The 16,422-nt window shown below is 43.3% G+C and overlaps 1 protein-coding gene across 1 annotated transcript in view; it reads left to right on the forward strand.

Moving 5' to 3' along the window:
- Window positions 1-3,298: 3,298 nt before the first annotated feature.
- Window positions 3,299-16,422, forward strand: part of MRPS22 (mitochondrial ribosomal protein S22) — a 33,601-nt gene continuing 20,477 nt past the window's right edge. The window contains exons 1-5 of the mRNA XM_073625873.1: window positions 3,299-3,463; window positions 6,812-6,972; window positions 11,528-11,692; window positions 14,555-14,698; window positions 14,777-14,860. Of these exons, the coding sequence (XP_073481974.1) occupies window positions 3,385-3,463; window positions 6,812-6,972; window positions 11,528-11,692; window positions 14,555-14,698; window positions 14,777-14,860 (633 nt within the window). The 5' untranslated portion in view covers window positions 3,299-3,384. The remainder of the gene's footprint in view (window positions 3,464-6,811; window positions 6,973-11,527; window positions 11,693-14,554; window positions 14,699-14,776; window positions 14,861-16,422) is intronic.

Raw genomic sequence — 16,422 nt, forward strand, 5'->3', positions numbered from 1 at the left:
GGACCTGCGGTCACGGAGACCGCGGCGGGCACGCGCGCCTCTGGCGGCGTGCTCGCGACACCGCTTCTTAAAGAGGACGTACCTGTACACCCTTTTGCCTGCCAGTGACATTCTGCCGACGTACATTGCCGTGTGGTGGTCGGCAAGCAGTTAATAATAATAATAATAATAAAAATTGTGTTAGGGTCTTTAGTTATTTTTTATTATTTTCTTTTTGAAGGGGAGGGGTTTAAGTTAAGGGTTAATTATTTCTTTATTGTTACTTAGTATTCATTTATTGCATTCATTTATTTTTTTATTTATGATTTTTATTTATTTGTGTATTTATTTTACATTTATTTAATAATAATAATATAATAATAATAATAAATAAAATAATAATAAATAACCCTAACCCCAACTTCAAATCCTAACCTAAACTGAACACGAACCCCTTACCCTAACGAAAAAACATTATAATAAATAAAATGATAATAAAAGAAGAAATAAAAGCTAATGGAAAAGCTAAAAAAGCTGAAACACCTAAATGAGGCAACAGATAATAGTTTTCTCTATTGGCTAATAAAAAAAACGCCAAAGCTCACAAACGCTGCATACAAATGCGCCAAAAAACACAGGAAAAGCGCTCAAAGACGCTACGCTCAGGTGTGAATGCAGCCTTAAAGCCCACCTGCCGAGAGGCTGCATATGTGGTTGGCAGGAAAGGGTTAAAGCGAAGTTCCGCTTAAAAATAAAATTAAAAGTCAGCAGCTACAAATACTGCAGCTGATGACTTTTAATAATCGGACACTTACTTGTCCCAGGGTCCAGCGATGCGGGGGAACGAAGCCCCGCTCGTTTCCCCCTCCTCTCTGCGGCGCTGGCGTTGTCACTGTGGGCGCCCGGCTCTGGCTTCACAGCCGGACACGCACTGCGCATGCGCAAGCCGCGCTGCGCACTGTGACTGGCAGGGCAATCATCTGGGACCTGTCCTAGAGTATTGCCGAGGGGGGGTAGGTGATCTTCCTTTTGGTGCCGCGGGTACGCCAGGAGGAAGTGAGAGCTGGAACCCTCTAAAAAGAGGGTTTCCGCTCCCCCCCCCAAAAAAAATTACATGGCAAATGTGGCATGTCAGGGGGTCACCTCCCATTAAAGTGGAACTTCCATTTTTGGGTGGAACTCCGCTTTAAACAGTATGTTGCATTCAGAGGGAGGCACCAACACTGAACACAGCCCATTCATGTGACTAGGGCCATGGCACAACATACAATGCTATGAGTAAGCACTAACGCTAGTGCGAAACGTCAGCTCTTTTCCTGTCTGCTGTCACCCTGTAATTGATGTGTATCTTCTAAATAAACAAGGCTAATCTACGAGTGCGGCTGTCCAGAAATCATTCCTGTTTATTGCTATTAGCAAGAGCCAGCACCTACAACCTCCGAACTGAGAAGGATTTACCTTGGTCTGTTTAAATTTTTCCTGGAGTGGTGATCACTTTCTACAACATACAATGTATGTGCTTACGGTAAGTTGACCTTTTTTGGGTTAAAAGCAGTGAGGGGAAGACATATCACCTCCTCACCATCTATCAAACACCCTCTGAAAAGTGCAGGGGCGGTAATAATAGCCACACACAATAACCAGCCCTGGGCTGTGGACTATTAAAAGCTGAACAGTACCAGGTCATATGAAGGGAATAAGATGACTGCACATCTGCCTGAGGGTAAACAACGCACTTCCGGCAGGCTCTAATGATGACAAAGGCACACAGTGCTCTCTCAAATACTCTCAAACCAAGTTACTCTCAAACCAAGGTTTTACTGTACTTTAAAGTTTTCCTAGACTTCCACCAACTTTGCATGCCTTGAGTAGATGGCCAGTTTCCGAATGATATATCAGAGGGCCTTAGGGAGTGAATACCTACCCGATTCATTTTAGTGAGGACTACCCATCCCACATATAACTTTGATATATTTTAGACCCCGTGCTTGCCCTCTATATTGCGTCCTCTTGCATGACCTGGGGGTCTCCCTGGAGTCCTTGTCTATTCAGCCATTTTGCTTCATTGACACAAACAGTGCTTTTGATATACTTATTTATTTAGCTCCAGAAGAAGCGCATTTTTGTGGCACAAAACTAGTTAAATCAATGAAAAGCAGAATCGATATCTCCTGAGTTGGCATCTGTATACCCCCCACCTATTACTCTAGGATTGTACCTCTTCAGGTTGCCTCATATGTTATTACACTGGGGCAAGCGCCAAACGCAGGAACTTTCTGGCCTATTAGCCTAGTCTATCAAGTCCGGCAGTACTCTAGACCGCGGCACTGGCTGGTCACCACAGTCACTGATGTACATGTCCACAATACTTGTTATAAATAATATTTGGATTTTTTATGTATGCCTATAAAGCCCATTATTTTCCATTCCTCAATGCTGCTGATCATTTGGTATTAATAATTTACAAACATTCCTCCACTTTATTACCCACATAGCGTCATTGTTTATTACTAAAGCCCTGCACACAGAGGCCGCTTTCGCTAGTAAAGAGCATGTGCAGGGCTCGGCAGAGGACTACATATCCCGGCACTTCCGTTACACATTCTGACGGGTCTAAGGTTGCCACCTCATCCTTTTAAACCTGAACAAATATGAATTACACAGGTACTGAGGCTAATTTATTGCAGATAAGGCGCCAAGTGAGCTGAATTACCACCTTAATCAGCCACAGAACCTGTGTAATTAATGTGTTTGGTTTTAAAGGGATGAGGTGGCAACCCTAGACGGGTCGCCAAATCTGACGAATCACCGGTCGCCGCCATCTTACTACACCCCGTACTCCTCCATAGTAAGGATACACTGAGAAGGGGGAAAGCGGAGATCGTATTACAACCACTGGAGTTTTGCATTTTACACTTATTTTTAACAATAAAGTGAGTTTTTATAGTGAAATACAGTACTTAGAATTCCGTCTGATTGGTTAGATGTTGAATTTTAAAAACAGGGGCAAGCCTGCTAATCGTATAGGTTTGTTAATCTGAAAGAAATTTCCTGCTTTTAAAATTCAACATCTAACTAGTCACATAGTTCTAAGTACTGTATTTCACTATATAAACTCACTTTACTGTTAAAAATAAGTGTAAAATGCAAACCTTTGGTGGGTGTAAGAAGATTTGTTTTCCCCCCTTCTCAGTATATCTTTACTATGGAGGAGTGCGGGGTGTAGCAAGATGGCGGCGACGGAGCGTCACTTCCTTTACACATTCTGACGGGTCGCCTAATCTAACGAAACACCGGGCCTCTTAGCAGAAATGCGCAGGCGCAATTCTCGTCTTTATCGGCAGTAGACTACATGACCCGGCATGCATTGCAGCTGTCCTCCCACACGACGGGGTCACTGCAGAGATGGCTGCCCGCATAGCATGTCTGCTGAGGAGGCTTCACCCGGGGAGGACGAGTGTCCGGAGGATGCTGTGTGCTGGAGGTGAGTCCTCCGGTCACAGGAGAGGCGGGGGTGACAAATTCACCTATAGAGGCAGGCATGCAGCATTGTGACACAAGAACTGTCATTCATCGTCCTAGGAGTTACATTTATTTCAGTGTCTGTATAAGTGACCTGAAGAGCTGACACTCTAGGGATGCTTGGGAGTACACAAAGTGTGACCCTCATGAAGTCCCCAGGCACACAGTGTGCTCCAACACAAGGGGGCAGCAGACAGCGTCTATGAAAGACACTAGCTGTGATTGGATGATTGATAGCCCCGCCCCTCATGCATAGATCCTGTTTCATTCACAGAAGCTGCAATATGGGCTCTATGAATGGATGAGGGGGGTGGAAAGGGCGGGTCTAGTCAGGCACTCTTGATGACAGCCCCTTAGTTCTATTAAGGTGGTAGTAAAGCCTCATTGTTTATTTAACAATAAAGTGTGGCGCTAAGCAATCAATATCCAAAATCTGTGTATAAAGTGCCAATATAAATATTATAAATGCATATATAAAAAAAATAAATGCCATATAAATACAATAAAGTGCTGTGGTGCTCAAATATTTTATAACCTTCTGTGTATAAACATGCTTTACTAGTGGAAGTCCATATTGAACAATATGTTGAAGATCCCCATATGGGATATATAAAGTGAAGAATTGTTTACTTGTACCTATAGCTTACCGGTAGGTACAGTAAATATCACCTAAACGTGCAGTGTTTAGGAGATCTTTACTAGAATAGCAGCTGGTGACTTCACCAATGCATGTGCACTCAATGGAAGGGGTGGCATCCATTGAGAACCATGCCGTGGTCGTGACGTCATTGCAACTTGGCCAGTCAAACCTCCGAGGCCCTGTCAGCGGGTGACAGTGTGCCGCTTGAGGGCTTTGTTCTAAGGTTTGCGATGCATACTAGCACATTATGCTATTATTTTTTGCAGGAAAGTTTTTTTTTTTCTTGCTGCTTACTACCCCTTTAATCTCTGCCACACCAGAAGATTATAGTATGGGGAGCATCAAAGGAGGACGATTTCTACTAAACCAGGGGTCAGCAGCACAACAAACCCATCACACTAATAGGAAATAACATTCTTTCTGCTGATTTTCCTTTTTTTTTTTTCATTGCTAAACGTATGCATTAACCACTTGCCGACCGCACTATAGCCAAATGACCGCTACAGCACGGGTGGCTAGTTCTTGGACCAAATGAAAAGAACTCACTGCTCCCGGTGTAACTGATGCACCCACTGGAACACACACCTGAGTGCTAGCCACGACTCGCCTCCGTGGTAAATTGTCAAAATAAGAAATGGCTGCACCTCACGTGGGCTTCAAGTTATGTTTATTGGAATATGAAAATATCCAAAATGACACCAGCAGTGGTCAAGGTAAACACACGTTTTTACACAACAGAAATGTGCTTAATGATTAAGCACATTTCTGTTGTGTAAAAACGTGTGTCTACCTTGACCACTGCTGGTGTCATTTTGAATACTTTCATATTCCAATAAAATGTACTTGGAGCCCATGTGAGGTGCAGCCATTTCTTATTTTGGCTAGTTCTTGGAGGCCATCATATGACAGCCTCCCGTGATTGCGCCCGCTGATGGACGCAGGCAGCGCACTCTGTGACCAGTGTCCGGGGGACACAGCTGATCACAGATCGGGGTAAAGAACCAATAAGCGGCTCTTTACCACATTATCAGCTGTGTCCAATCACAGCTAATCACGGATGTAAATAGAAGCTGGTTATCTGCACTCCTTTCCTCATGCTGACATGCATGAGGAGAAGAGAGCCGATAACCGGCTTCTCTAAGGCCCCTTTCACACGATCGTTCTGCCTGTTCATTTTTCAGGCGGATCCGAGCGGGTCACCATTGACTTCTATGTGTATATCAGCAGAGATGTGTCCGCTGACACCCGCCTGCCATCCGATCCGTCAAGATCCATTCAAAACAAACAGATGGCGATAGGTTCCCCATCGGTCAAGCAGATCAGATGAAAACGGACAGGATGTCTGTTTTCATTCAATCTCGCCAAAGAGGACAGGTCCGGCCCTGTACAGTAAGCAGAGACCTGTCATCCACCGGCTCAGCGGGGATCAACGGAGCCATCCCAGATGAGCTAGCGGAGTCCATCAAAACGGATCTGCTCAATGTGAAAGGAGCCTAAAATGGACATGTACACTGATAATTGGGACACTGATTATCAGTGCAGTCCAAACAGTGCCCACCAGTGCCGCCTGATCAGCGTACATCAGTAAAGGAGTAAAATTACCTGCTTCCAAAATGTTATAATAAACTTTGAATGTTTTTTGTTTTTTGTTCTTTTTGTTTTTGTGTTTTTTTTTTCAAATTTTTAGCCTTTTTCTGTAGCAAAAAAAAAAAAAAAAAAAAACAGTGGTGATTAAATACCACCAAAAGAAAGCTCTGTGTGAAAATAATAAAAACTTTGTGTAGGTACAGTATTGCACGACCGTGCAATTGTCATTCAAAGTGTGACAGCGCTAAAAATTGGCCTGGGCAGGAAGAGGGTGAAAGTGCCCAGTAGCCAAGTGGTTAAAGTGTAGCTAAAACTTTTTTTCTATTTTGGATAGAGTAAGGGAGGGTTATAACCCCTGTCAGGTTTTTTTGTATTTTTCCTCTATGTGTACCGTTGGAGAGATTTCCCTTCACTTCATGTCCCATACAGGAGTGGCTGCATAGACCTGAATGCAGACAGTGCCTCAGACTTTGACATGCAGATGAGTCTGTGCAGCTGCTGCATCCTCCTCTGTAGGTTGCCTGCACATAGTTTGGGGCAGATGCAGGCAGAACGGATCTGAACAAAGTCGTTGTGTGGTTCCATTCATACAGCTTACCTAAAAATAAATAAAACAAAAAAAGTGTCCTTACCTTTTTTATTTCTCTTTGGGGGACATTTATATATAGAACTCCCTAGACAGCTTGAAAAGCAGGTGGTGGAGCCATGATTTTAATGCCCCCTTACTGGGCACCAGAGGAAAGGCATGCAGCTGCTCAGGGCTGTACACATTGTGCAGCAAAAATAAAACAGTCTGTCGCATTTAGTGAGCAGTACCACTGCTGTCAATGAGACCCCAAAAGCAAGGCACGTGGTTTAACCTTTTTAGGGTTAAAACAGGTAATGGGAATTGATCCATCTCCTCCTGTCAAACACCCTGTGAAAAGGTTACCACCAGAAATCTCTTTTCAGAGGGGTGGCAACGACTGCCACATGTGAGAACAAGCCCTTTGACATGAGGACTGTTCTGTAGAGCTCTTTATTACCAGTGCAAAGTGTGTGACATCATCCACAATTGTGACAGTATGTTTTTCTCTTTATCAGCCAGCAGTTCAGTGAGCAGACCTCCTGGGTTTACAGATCCAGAAGTACAGAGCATACTGAGGAAGATGACTGGTCTAGATCTGGAGAAAATTTTTCAGCCGGTGAAGCAAGACAGTAAACCACCCACATACAAGTTAATGACCCAAGAACAATATGAACAGGTATGTGTAGAAATGAAAACCCCTCGCAGTGCTGACTCCATGAAAACCGGGTGTAGTAAGACTTTTACTTTACTGAAGGGGCTGAGCACAGCACAGCTCTAGAACTATGGGCACACACACATCCCAGTGATTTTTATGTCATTATTGTGCTGCAGAATGTACTAGGCATGAGGCAGCCATTAATATATTGTAGTGATAGCCATAGACACAGAAGATCTCCCTCTCTTCTGGCATCTTGTCAGACCCATACTTAAAAAGCTCTCACTGGACCCATCCAGTCTTAACAACCTACGCCCCATCTCCTTGCTCCCCTTCTTATCCAAACTCCTTGAACATCTAATCTACAACCGACTGAGCGTCCACCTCGCTGATAATGGCCTTCTTGATCCCCTTCAGTCTGGATTTCTCCCCTTCAGTCTGGATTTCGTCCTCAACACTCCACAGAAACTGCTCTCCTACAACTAACAAACGATCTACTAACGGCCAAAACCAATCGACACTACTCTGTACTCCTACTCCTGGACCTCTCTGCTGCCTTTGATACGGTTGACCACAAACTCCTCCTCAAAAAACTCCACACCTTTGGTCGCAGTGACTACTCTTTGCTGGTTCTCTTCCTACTTATCCAACCGAACCTTTAGCGTTTCTTACAACTCTATTTCCTCCTCTCCTCTTCCTTTCTCAGTTGGGGTCCCCCAAGGTTCTGTTCTTGGACCTCTCCTATTTTCAATCTACACCTCCTCCCTGGGTCAACCGATAGCCTCCCATTGCTTCCAATACCACCTCTACGCTGATGACACCCAAATCTATTTCTCTACCCCTCATCTCACTCCCTCTGTCCCCTCACATTACACTAATTTACTATCAGATATATCAGTCTGGATGTCATATCACTTCCTCAAACTCAATCTATCCAAAACCGAACTTATAATTTTTCTTCCCCCATATGCCCCTTCCCCTGATCTCTATGTCAAAATCAATGGCACAACTATAAGCCCATCTCCACATGCCAAGGTTCTAGGTGTAGACCTGGTCTCTGAACTCTCCTTTAAGTCCCACGTCCAATCACTGTCCACATCCTGCCGCCTCAACCTCCAACATCACCAAAATACGCCCTTTTCTAACCAATTACACAAGCTCTTATTTCACTCACTGGTCGTCTCTAGCCTTGACTACTGCAACCCCCTTCTCATTGGCTTACCTCTACATAGTCTATCACCTCTTCAATCCATCATGAATGCTGCTGCCAGACTCATCCACCTTACCAGTTGCTCTGTCTCTGCTACCGCTTTCTGTGAATCCCACTGGCTTCCACTCGGCCAAAGAATTAAATTAAAAATACTAACAACTGCGTACAAAGCCATCCATAATTTAGCCCCCAGCTACATCACTAGCCTAGTCTCTAAATACCAACCTACTCGTTCTCTTCGTTCCTCTCAAGACCTCCTGCTCTCTAGCTCCCTCATCACCTCCTCCCATGCTCGCCTCCAGGCCTTTTCCAAAGCCTCTCCAATCCTATGGAATGCCCAACCTCAATCTGTCCGCTTATTTCCTACTCTATTAGCTTTTAGATGATCCCTGAAAACCCTTCTCTTCAGAGAAGCCTATCCTACCCACACCTAACAATTGTTTTTTCATTTTCTCCATCAGCTCACCCCCCACAGTTATTACCTTTTGTTTCCACTTGGCCCTCCCTTCTAGATTGTAAGCTCTAATGAGCAGGGCCCTCTGATCCCTCCTGTATTGATTTGTATTGTAAGTGTACTGCCTGCTTTCATGTTGTAAAGCACTGCGCAAACTGTTGGCGCTATATAAATCCTGTATAATAATATAGATGATGATGTGCTGATAACACTGTAAACCGAGAATCGGGATGTGATGAGTGCTGGGTTAGTGTGTTCAGGTCTAACTTTACTTTTACTGTCACAGTGTTCATTGTGTCATTGTTAGCTTTGAAGGTTTGTACTCTCTTATGCCTTTTAACTGCTTGCCCACTGGGGCAATTTTTAATTTTTTTTTTTTTTTGCACACATGTTAAATCTATTTTTTTAATAGAAAATTACTTAGAACCCCCAAACATTATATATTCTTTTGAAAGCAAAGGCCCTGGATAATAAAATAGTGGCTGTTGCAATTTGTTATGTTACATATCATTTGGGCAGCCATTTATCAGACTCAAATTTTCTGGAAAAAGTACACATAAATGAATTTTAGTGCACACAAACTCAATGTAATACCCAGTTTTCGGTAAAATATAAAAGATGATGTTGCATCAAATAAATAGATACCAAACATGTCAAGATTTAAAATTGTGCATGCCTGTGAATTGGCGACAAACTACAGTACTTAAAATTTTCCATGATGCTTTAAAAGTCTTTACAGGTTAGGTTATCGGCATAAAGTTAATCGTGAAATATGGCCCTAGAATTTTTGTTTTCGCTCTGACGTTTGCGACGACACCTCATGTGGGTGGTGAAATCACTGTGTGCCAGACCTACATGCATGTTTAATTTGCGGGTATGTGTGGCAGGATGGCGGGCTTCTAAATGCTATTTAAATTTACATACTTCTTTTTTTCATTTTAAATTTTTTGCTATCACAAAGGGTCAAAAATCTCTGTTTGCAGCTGCCCCGACCACTGAATGTGGGCCTGGGCTCCAGATATGCAAGAAAGCCTGTGAACAACTGTAGGGGGGGGGGGTATTGGGAACCTTCAGAACACTGTAAAAGTAATAGGGCAGCTATAAAGCTATCTGGATCACTTTTACAAGACTGCCAATGACCAACTGAAAAATCAGTACCAGGATTATGGCTGCAGCCATGATCCAGGTGTCAACCACTTCCCATCAGGACATTTATATGCAAAGGGAAGTGGTTTAAGTGAAATTTCTTTTAAAAGTGAAGATTTTATGTTCCAGGGCAGGGGTCTCCAAACTTTCTAAGCAAAGGAACAATTTTTTACTGTCCTTCAGACTTTAGAGGGGCCAGACTGTGGCCAGTGGAAAAAGAAACTGGCCAGTGCTCCATCATTGGTTTTAGTTGGTGGAATAGTACCCCAAGGACCAGATAAAGGCAAGTGAAGGGCCACATCTGGCCCCCGGGCCGTAGTTTGGAGACCACTGTTCTAGGGCAGCTTTTTTCAACCTGGGAGCCTTCAGGTTTTTTAGGGGTGCCTTGGAAAATTACCTAAGGTTGCCCAAATATTGTTTACAATCCAGCAGGTTGATGAAGCCTGCCTTTTAGTTACACACAGCCACAGGTTTTTCATTGTGCAACATTACAACCTTCCAGCCACTGGCATCCTAGCAACCAATAACGTCATTGGGTGCCTGCATAGCATCTTTGTTGGCCCCTCTTCATCAGCACTGGGGTTACATTAGCTGAGTGAAGGAGAGAAACATTGCAATACTAGTCAGTAAAATTGTGCAAAGGTGTATTTGCTTCGGAAGAATAAATCCCCTCTAACGTTGGGTGTCCTACATGTGTGGATGTTGCGATATGTAAAACTATTGCTTTCGGTTTTTTTATTTTTTATTTATTTATTTTTTTTTACATTTTTAGAATGGGGTGTGTCGAGATGTGCATGATTTTAAAGGGTGCCGTGACTGAAAAAAAAAAAAAAAAGTTGAGAAACGCTGATCTAGGGATACGTAGAAATTTTAATGGTGCCTAAGCTCTACCCCGAAAATTTTTATTAGGCATATCTCCTGAAAAATAGCAGTGCACTTTCTGGTATGTGAGGGTGCCAAGGCACTCCTGTGCCTACAGCCTCATAGCTGTATGTCTGCAGTGTGAGATCTAAGGCACTACTGCCTCTGACTGCCAGTCTTAGAAGATTTAGATGAGATTTGGTGATGTCACTGCTGTGCTGCTCACTGTCTTCCTTGCTGGAGGCTCTGACTTGAGGAAGCAAAGTCCTGCCTCTACCAAGTTGGCCGCCTCCACACGGACACACTGAAAAACAAGGCATGGCAAATCGGTAATGGGGAAATGATCAGGTGCAGGGAGATCCAGTACTGGTGACTAGTCCCTTGCCCTCTGCCTACCTTTTTTGGACCATTCAGTTTCGCTTTTTTTGCCCCCCACTGGAGTCCACTTGGCACACTGTGTACAGAGCATACACAGCATGAATTGCATACATCACAGTGCATATGTAGAACACGACATATTGAAATGTAGTGCAGATATCGCAGGAAAAAGTAATGTGCTAGAGGCAGAGGGAAGAGAGACAGACATTAAATTTTGTTTTATAAGAAAGGAGGAATCCAGCTAAATGCACATGCTGCTTACTCATACTTATAAATTATTAGTGATCTATCATAGAGAGCATTTGTTTATAGGGATACATTTCTTAATAATAATAATTTGTATACAGAAAGCACTTTGGTTTTATAAAAAAAATAAGTGTAGGACTTTAGAACCAGCAGCATCCTTGATGATCCCAGTTCAGGTAAAGAAATAGTAAGATTGTGGTTTGCAAGTTTCTTTAATTTGCTCAGAGTGTATTGAAGGAGCCGTGGTGTGCTAACAGTTTACTTTTTATCCTGTCACATAGGCCATTCAGAAAGCTGCAGAGGCTGCAACAAAGCACTTGGAGATGCCACCCATGTTGGAGGAACGGCCACCAATAAATGAAACACTGACTGTGGATGAGATTCTTTCTGGTACAGATACTGCCAAATATGTGTTCACCGATATAACTTACAGCACACCACACCATGTGAGTATACTGCCAGGCTGAAGCAGCATGATGGCTCAGTTCACTACGCTTTAAAATCTAAACTCTAAAATAAAATATATTGCAGCTTATACGTTGTTAGATGGTGTGGCTGCGTTAACTTTTTTTTCAAGCTTTATCCCCCCCTTTTTTTTTTTTCACATGGTGATTAACACGCTTCCTGTCTTATGCCCTGTACACACGGTCGGATTTTCCGACAGAAAATGTGTGATAGGACCTTGTTGTCGGAAATTCCGACTGTGTGTAGGCTCCATCACACATTTTCCATCGGATTTTCCAACACACAAAGTTTGAGAGCAGGATATAAAATTTTCCGACAACAAAATCCGTTGTCGGAATTTCCGATCGTGTGTACACAAATCCGACGGACAAAGTGCCACGCATGCTCAGAAGAAATAAAGAGATGAAAGCTATTGGCCACTGCCCCGTTTATAGTCCCGACGTATGTTTTACGTCACCGCGTTTAGAACAATCAGATTTTCCGACAACTTTGTCTGACCGTGTGTATGCAAGACAAGTTTGAGCCAACATCCGTCGGAAAAAATCCTAGGATTTTGTTGTCGGAATGTCCGAACAAAGTCCGACCGTGTGTACAGGACATAAGAGTGACAATACTCACTTGCCCTTCTGTTTTCAGGACAAAAGAAACAAGATATTACATAGAGTGGTGTGGTTCTGTAGTCCTCAGAGCTGACTAAGAACAATGTAACAGGCAGAGAGCACAGGAAGGTATCGGCTCACTTTCTGGCAAGTTCAACAGTCACTGTCAGATGTTATTTGTGGTCTGTATCCCCTTCAGAGAGGAAGTGTCAAGAATAGGGACAGGACTTGCAAGAAATCACTCTTTATCAGTGAAATCGGAAAGGCTTGGAACCTGTGTCAGGTTGTAACTGTCTGTGTCTTGTCCCAGTGACTTACGTTTGGTTCTCCTGTCACAGTGAGTGGTGAAGTTTCTTCAACAGGATCATGGAGAGCAAGTAGGTTTTATCTTCCCAAGTCAAAAAAAATATAGATTTAGTTGGGCTTTAATGAATTATTCACTCGTCTTAGTAGAACAGGTCCCTCTGAATATATTTATAGAATACAATGGGCACGTTAGTTGAGTACTTTTAAAACACATGAACCTCAGATATTTTGTAAGAACACAAAGGTCCATTTCCAGCTAGAGTTATGAATCACCAGACTGCTTTACACATGTGACTTGTTTTGGTGTGCTTTAAACATGTGGCTCCTCATGGCTGCGATGTTTCTGTTTAACTTTTTCATGGTGGGTTGATAGGGCAGCCTGTGCTGTGATAAAGCTGAACTTTTGGCAGCAATAAAAGAAGCATAATTAAAGCCTAACTCCAGAAAAGTAAAAAATTCTTCCTTGTGGTGGGGCTGTCAACACACTAAAAGAGTTAAATGCTTGTTTTGGTCTAAGGGACACCAGTGTTACTTACCTGATCTTTCTCTTCCCTGGCAGATAGCCCTCCCCCATGCACTGTTTCTCTGTGTTCTCATGTTCAGTGCAGGTCTATGGACTCTGCATCAGTCTTGATGTCATCAGGGGTTTCTGACTGCCAGAACATAGATGAGAAGAGGCTGCAGGGACCGGCAAGTAGAAGTCTGCGGGAGCGAAGGATCAGTCAGTAAACCGGCTTGTCCTGTTCCCCTAGAGCAGGTGTCTCCAAACTATGGCCTTCCAGTTGTTCGGGAACTACAGTTCCCATCATGCCTAGTCATGTCTGTGAATATCAGATTTTTACAATGCCTCCATGGGACATGTAGTTCCGCAACAGCTGGAGGGCCATAGTTTGGAGATCCCTGCTAGAGCATTGGTGTCAAACCTGCGGCCTTCCAGCTGTTGCAGAACTACAGGACCCATAAGGCATTGCAAGGCTGACATTTGCAAGCAATACTCCCAAAGGCAGAGGAATGATGGGACTTGTAGTTCTGCAAAAACTGGAGGGCTGCAGGTTGGACACCCATGCCCTAGAGGTAAACAAGCATTTAACCCTTGCATTGCTGGGCCAGCCCCACTGAAAGGATTTTTACATTCCCTAGAGTTCAGCTTTCTAAAAAAATTTTAAGTGTGAGAGGAGAAGCAGTACAAGAAGCCAATCGGTTCACATGCTGTCTAGAAGAATGCCAAGAGAAGAAGAAAGCAGAGTGACATATTGATGAGCCCATCGCTGGTTTGCTTCTCATTTTACTGTTCAGTCATAGGCGGGTTCAGGGCACCCTGGGCTCAGAGAAAGTGAGTTAAATGATGCTGGCATCAAACTGAGGACATTTAGGGTTCATGCACACAGGATGCTTTTAAAAATGCCAGCGCTACAGCAGCACTAAAAACGTTTAGCCGCGTTTTTTACATTACAGCGTTATTGCGTGTTTTCCCACGTTTTTGGGCATTTTTTTCATTAAAAACACTTTATAATGTAAAAAAGTCAAACGTGGCTAAACACGACTTGATGCGTTTAGCCGCCTTTTTTGGGGTTTTTCGTTTTTACTGCTCCTGGAAGCAACAGGCTGTCTTTTTTTTTTTTTTTCTCCTATTGCCCTTAAATGCTTATGCCTCCAAACGCCTCTGACAGTTTGTGTGCAATGACACATAGGCTAACATGGAGGGGCTTTTAGAGGCAGTTAAAAAAAAAAAAAACGTCAAACGCCCCCAACAGCAGCTGTAAAAATGTCCTGTGTGCATGAGCCCTTAGCTGTAGAAGAAAAATCTCTGAATTCAAGCTGAATATTGTAGCAAAAGTTGGTTTTCTCATTTTGTTTAATGGGCTAATCCTATGTATCTTGTTGTGTTTTTTTGGCTGGAGTTTTACTAAAGATTTCTGTGTGTTTGTTTGATCGTAGGAAAGGTTTATTGTGGTGCGAGAGCCAAATGGTGTTTTGCGGAAAGCCACCTGGGAAGAGAGAGACCGAATGATCCAAGTTTATTTTCCCCGCCAAGGTCGGAAATTGGCCCCTCCACCCGTGTTCAAAAAGGAAAATATTCAGGTAAATGACACATTTTAAATGAAAGAATCCCTGCCGAGTGCCAGAACTGGGGTGTGATGTCCTCCTTGTTCTTTGCAGCATTTGTTTAAGCTGGATCGACATGAAGAGCTCCTGAACCGCTGTATTATCCAGTTTGAGCCCGACTCCAGTGAATATATAGAGGTAAGTGCTCATTGAAACCTCTTGTACCTTGATTTTCAGCTTGTGATCTTTGGCACAGGAAGTTTCATCACCAATATATTGTACAATAATATTATTCCAGAACAGATTGGTTTTAGGCACTGTAGCTTATAGTTCTTAAATATTTAAGCACGGTGTAAAGTTTTAAATACCCCCCAACCCCCCCCCCCCCCCCCCAACTCACCTTTATTCTGTAACCTTAGCCCTAATCACAGTGGTCATGAACCTTTTCATCATCAATGTTCATTTTAAGCCAATAATGTCTTATGCTGAAATAAACCTTTAGTAAATTGTATATAGAAAGCTTTTGTTCCAGCACACAAAATGAGAATAAATGTCTCTGCCGAATACAGTTGTCCAGCATAGGAACTGATCAGCATCTGTGACGGAACAGATTCGGTCTTCATTTACAGCAAATGAGTAATATAAAGTTATTATTATTATTATACAGGATTTATATAGCGCCAACAGTTTGCGCAGCGCTTTACAACATGGGGGCATATAGTACACTTACAATACAAATCAATACAGGAGGGATCAAAGGGCCCTGCTCGTTAGAGCTTACAATCTAGAAGGGAGGGTCAAGTGGAAACAAAAGGTAATAACGGTGGGGGATGAGCTGATGGAAAAAATTAAAATACAGTTGTTAGGTGTGGGTAGGATAGACCTCTCTGAGGAGAAGGGTTTTCAGGGATCGTCTGAAAGCTAATAAAGTAGGAGATAAGCGGACAGATTGGGGTAGGGCATTCCATAGGATTGGAGAGGCTTTGGAAAAGGCCTGGAGGCGAGCATGGGAGGAGGTGACAAGGTTAGAGCTGGACACCAGCTAGATGCACAAAAACACTCTTTGTTGCTTATGTGTACAGTGGAACCTCGGATTACGAGCATAATCCGTTCCAGGAGGATGCTCGTAATCCAAAGTACTCGCATATCAAAGCGAGTTTCCCCATTGAAGTCAATGGAAACGAAAATAATTAGTTCTGCATTGACTTCAATGGCATGGAATACCACATGCAGCCAGAGGTGGGGGGGCGCCGGAGAGGCTCGGAAACAGCCGGAAACCCCCGAGGACACCTCGGCTGACCTCGGAAAGATTCTGTTCCCGAGGTCAGCCGAGCTGTCCTCGGGCCTTTCCGTGCATTTCCGAACGGCTGCGATCGGCTCCCGCGCCCCCCCGCCTGAATCACGATTTTTAAAAATACAGTGCTTGTTTTGCGAAACGCTCGTTAACCGCGTTACTCGCAATCCGAGGTTCCACTGTATTTATTTTAAAAGTAGTAATCAAGTGAATTTTATATACAACTAGAGCAAGTACCAAACTCTGTGTTAATATCACCCCTTCTATAGTCCTCTGCACAGCAGTACTTACACTGGAAGAGGGGGGCAGCATTGGGAGTCTATTTCTTGCAACAATTTTTTATTTTTTTTTTTTTTTTCCTTGCTGTTTAAAGATTAGCTTTAAAGTGCTACTAAACCCAGGCCCCTGCATTCACCATATCTGATCTCACACAGAACATGGAAATGCAATTATTTTAGTAAATATA

Source organism: Aquarana catesbeiana, linkage group LG04 (assembly GCF_042186555.1).
Source record: "Aquarana catesbeiana isolate 2022-GZ linkage group LG04, ASM4218655v1, whole genome shotgun sequence".
NCBI classification, from domain to species: Eukaryota; Metazoa; Chordata; class Amphibia; order Anura; family Ranidae; genus Aquarana; species Aquarana catesbeiana.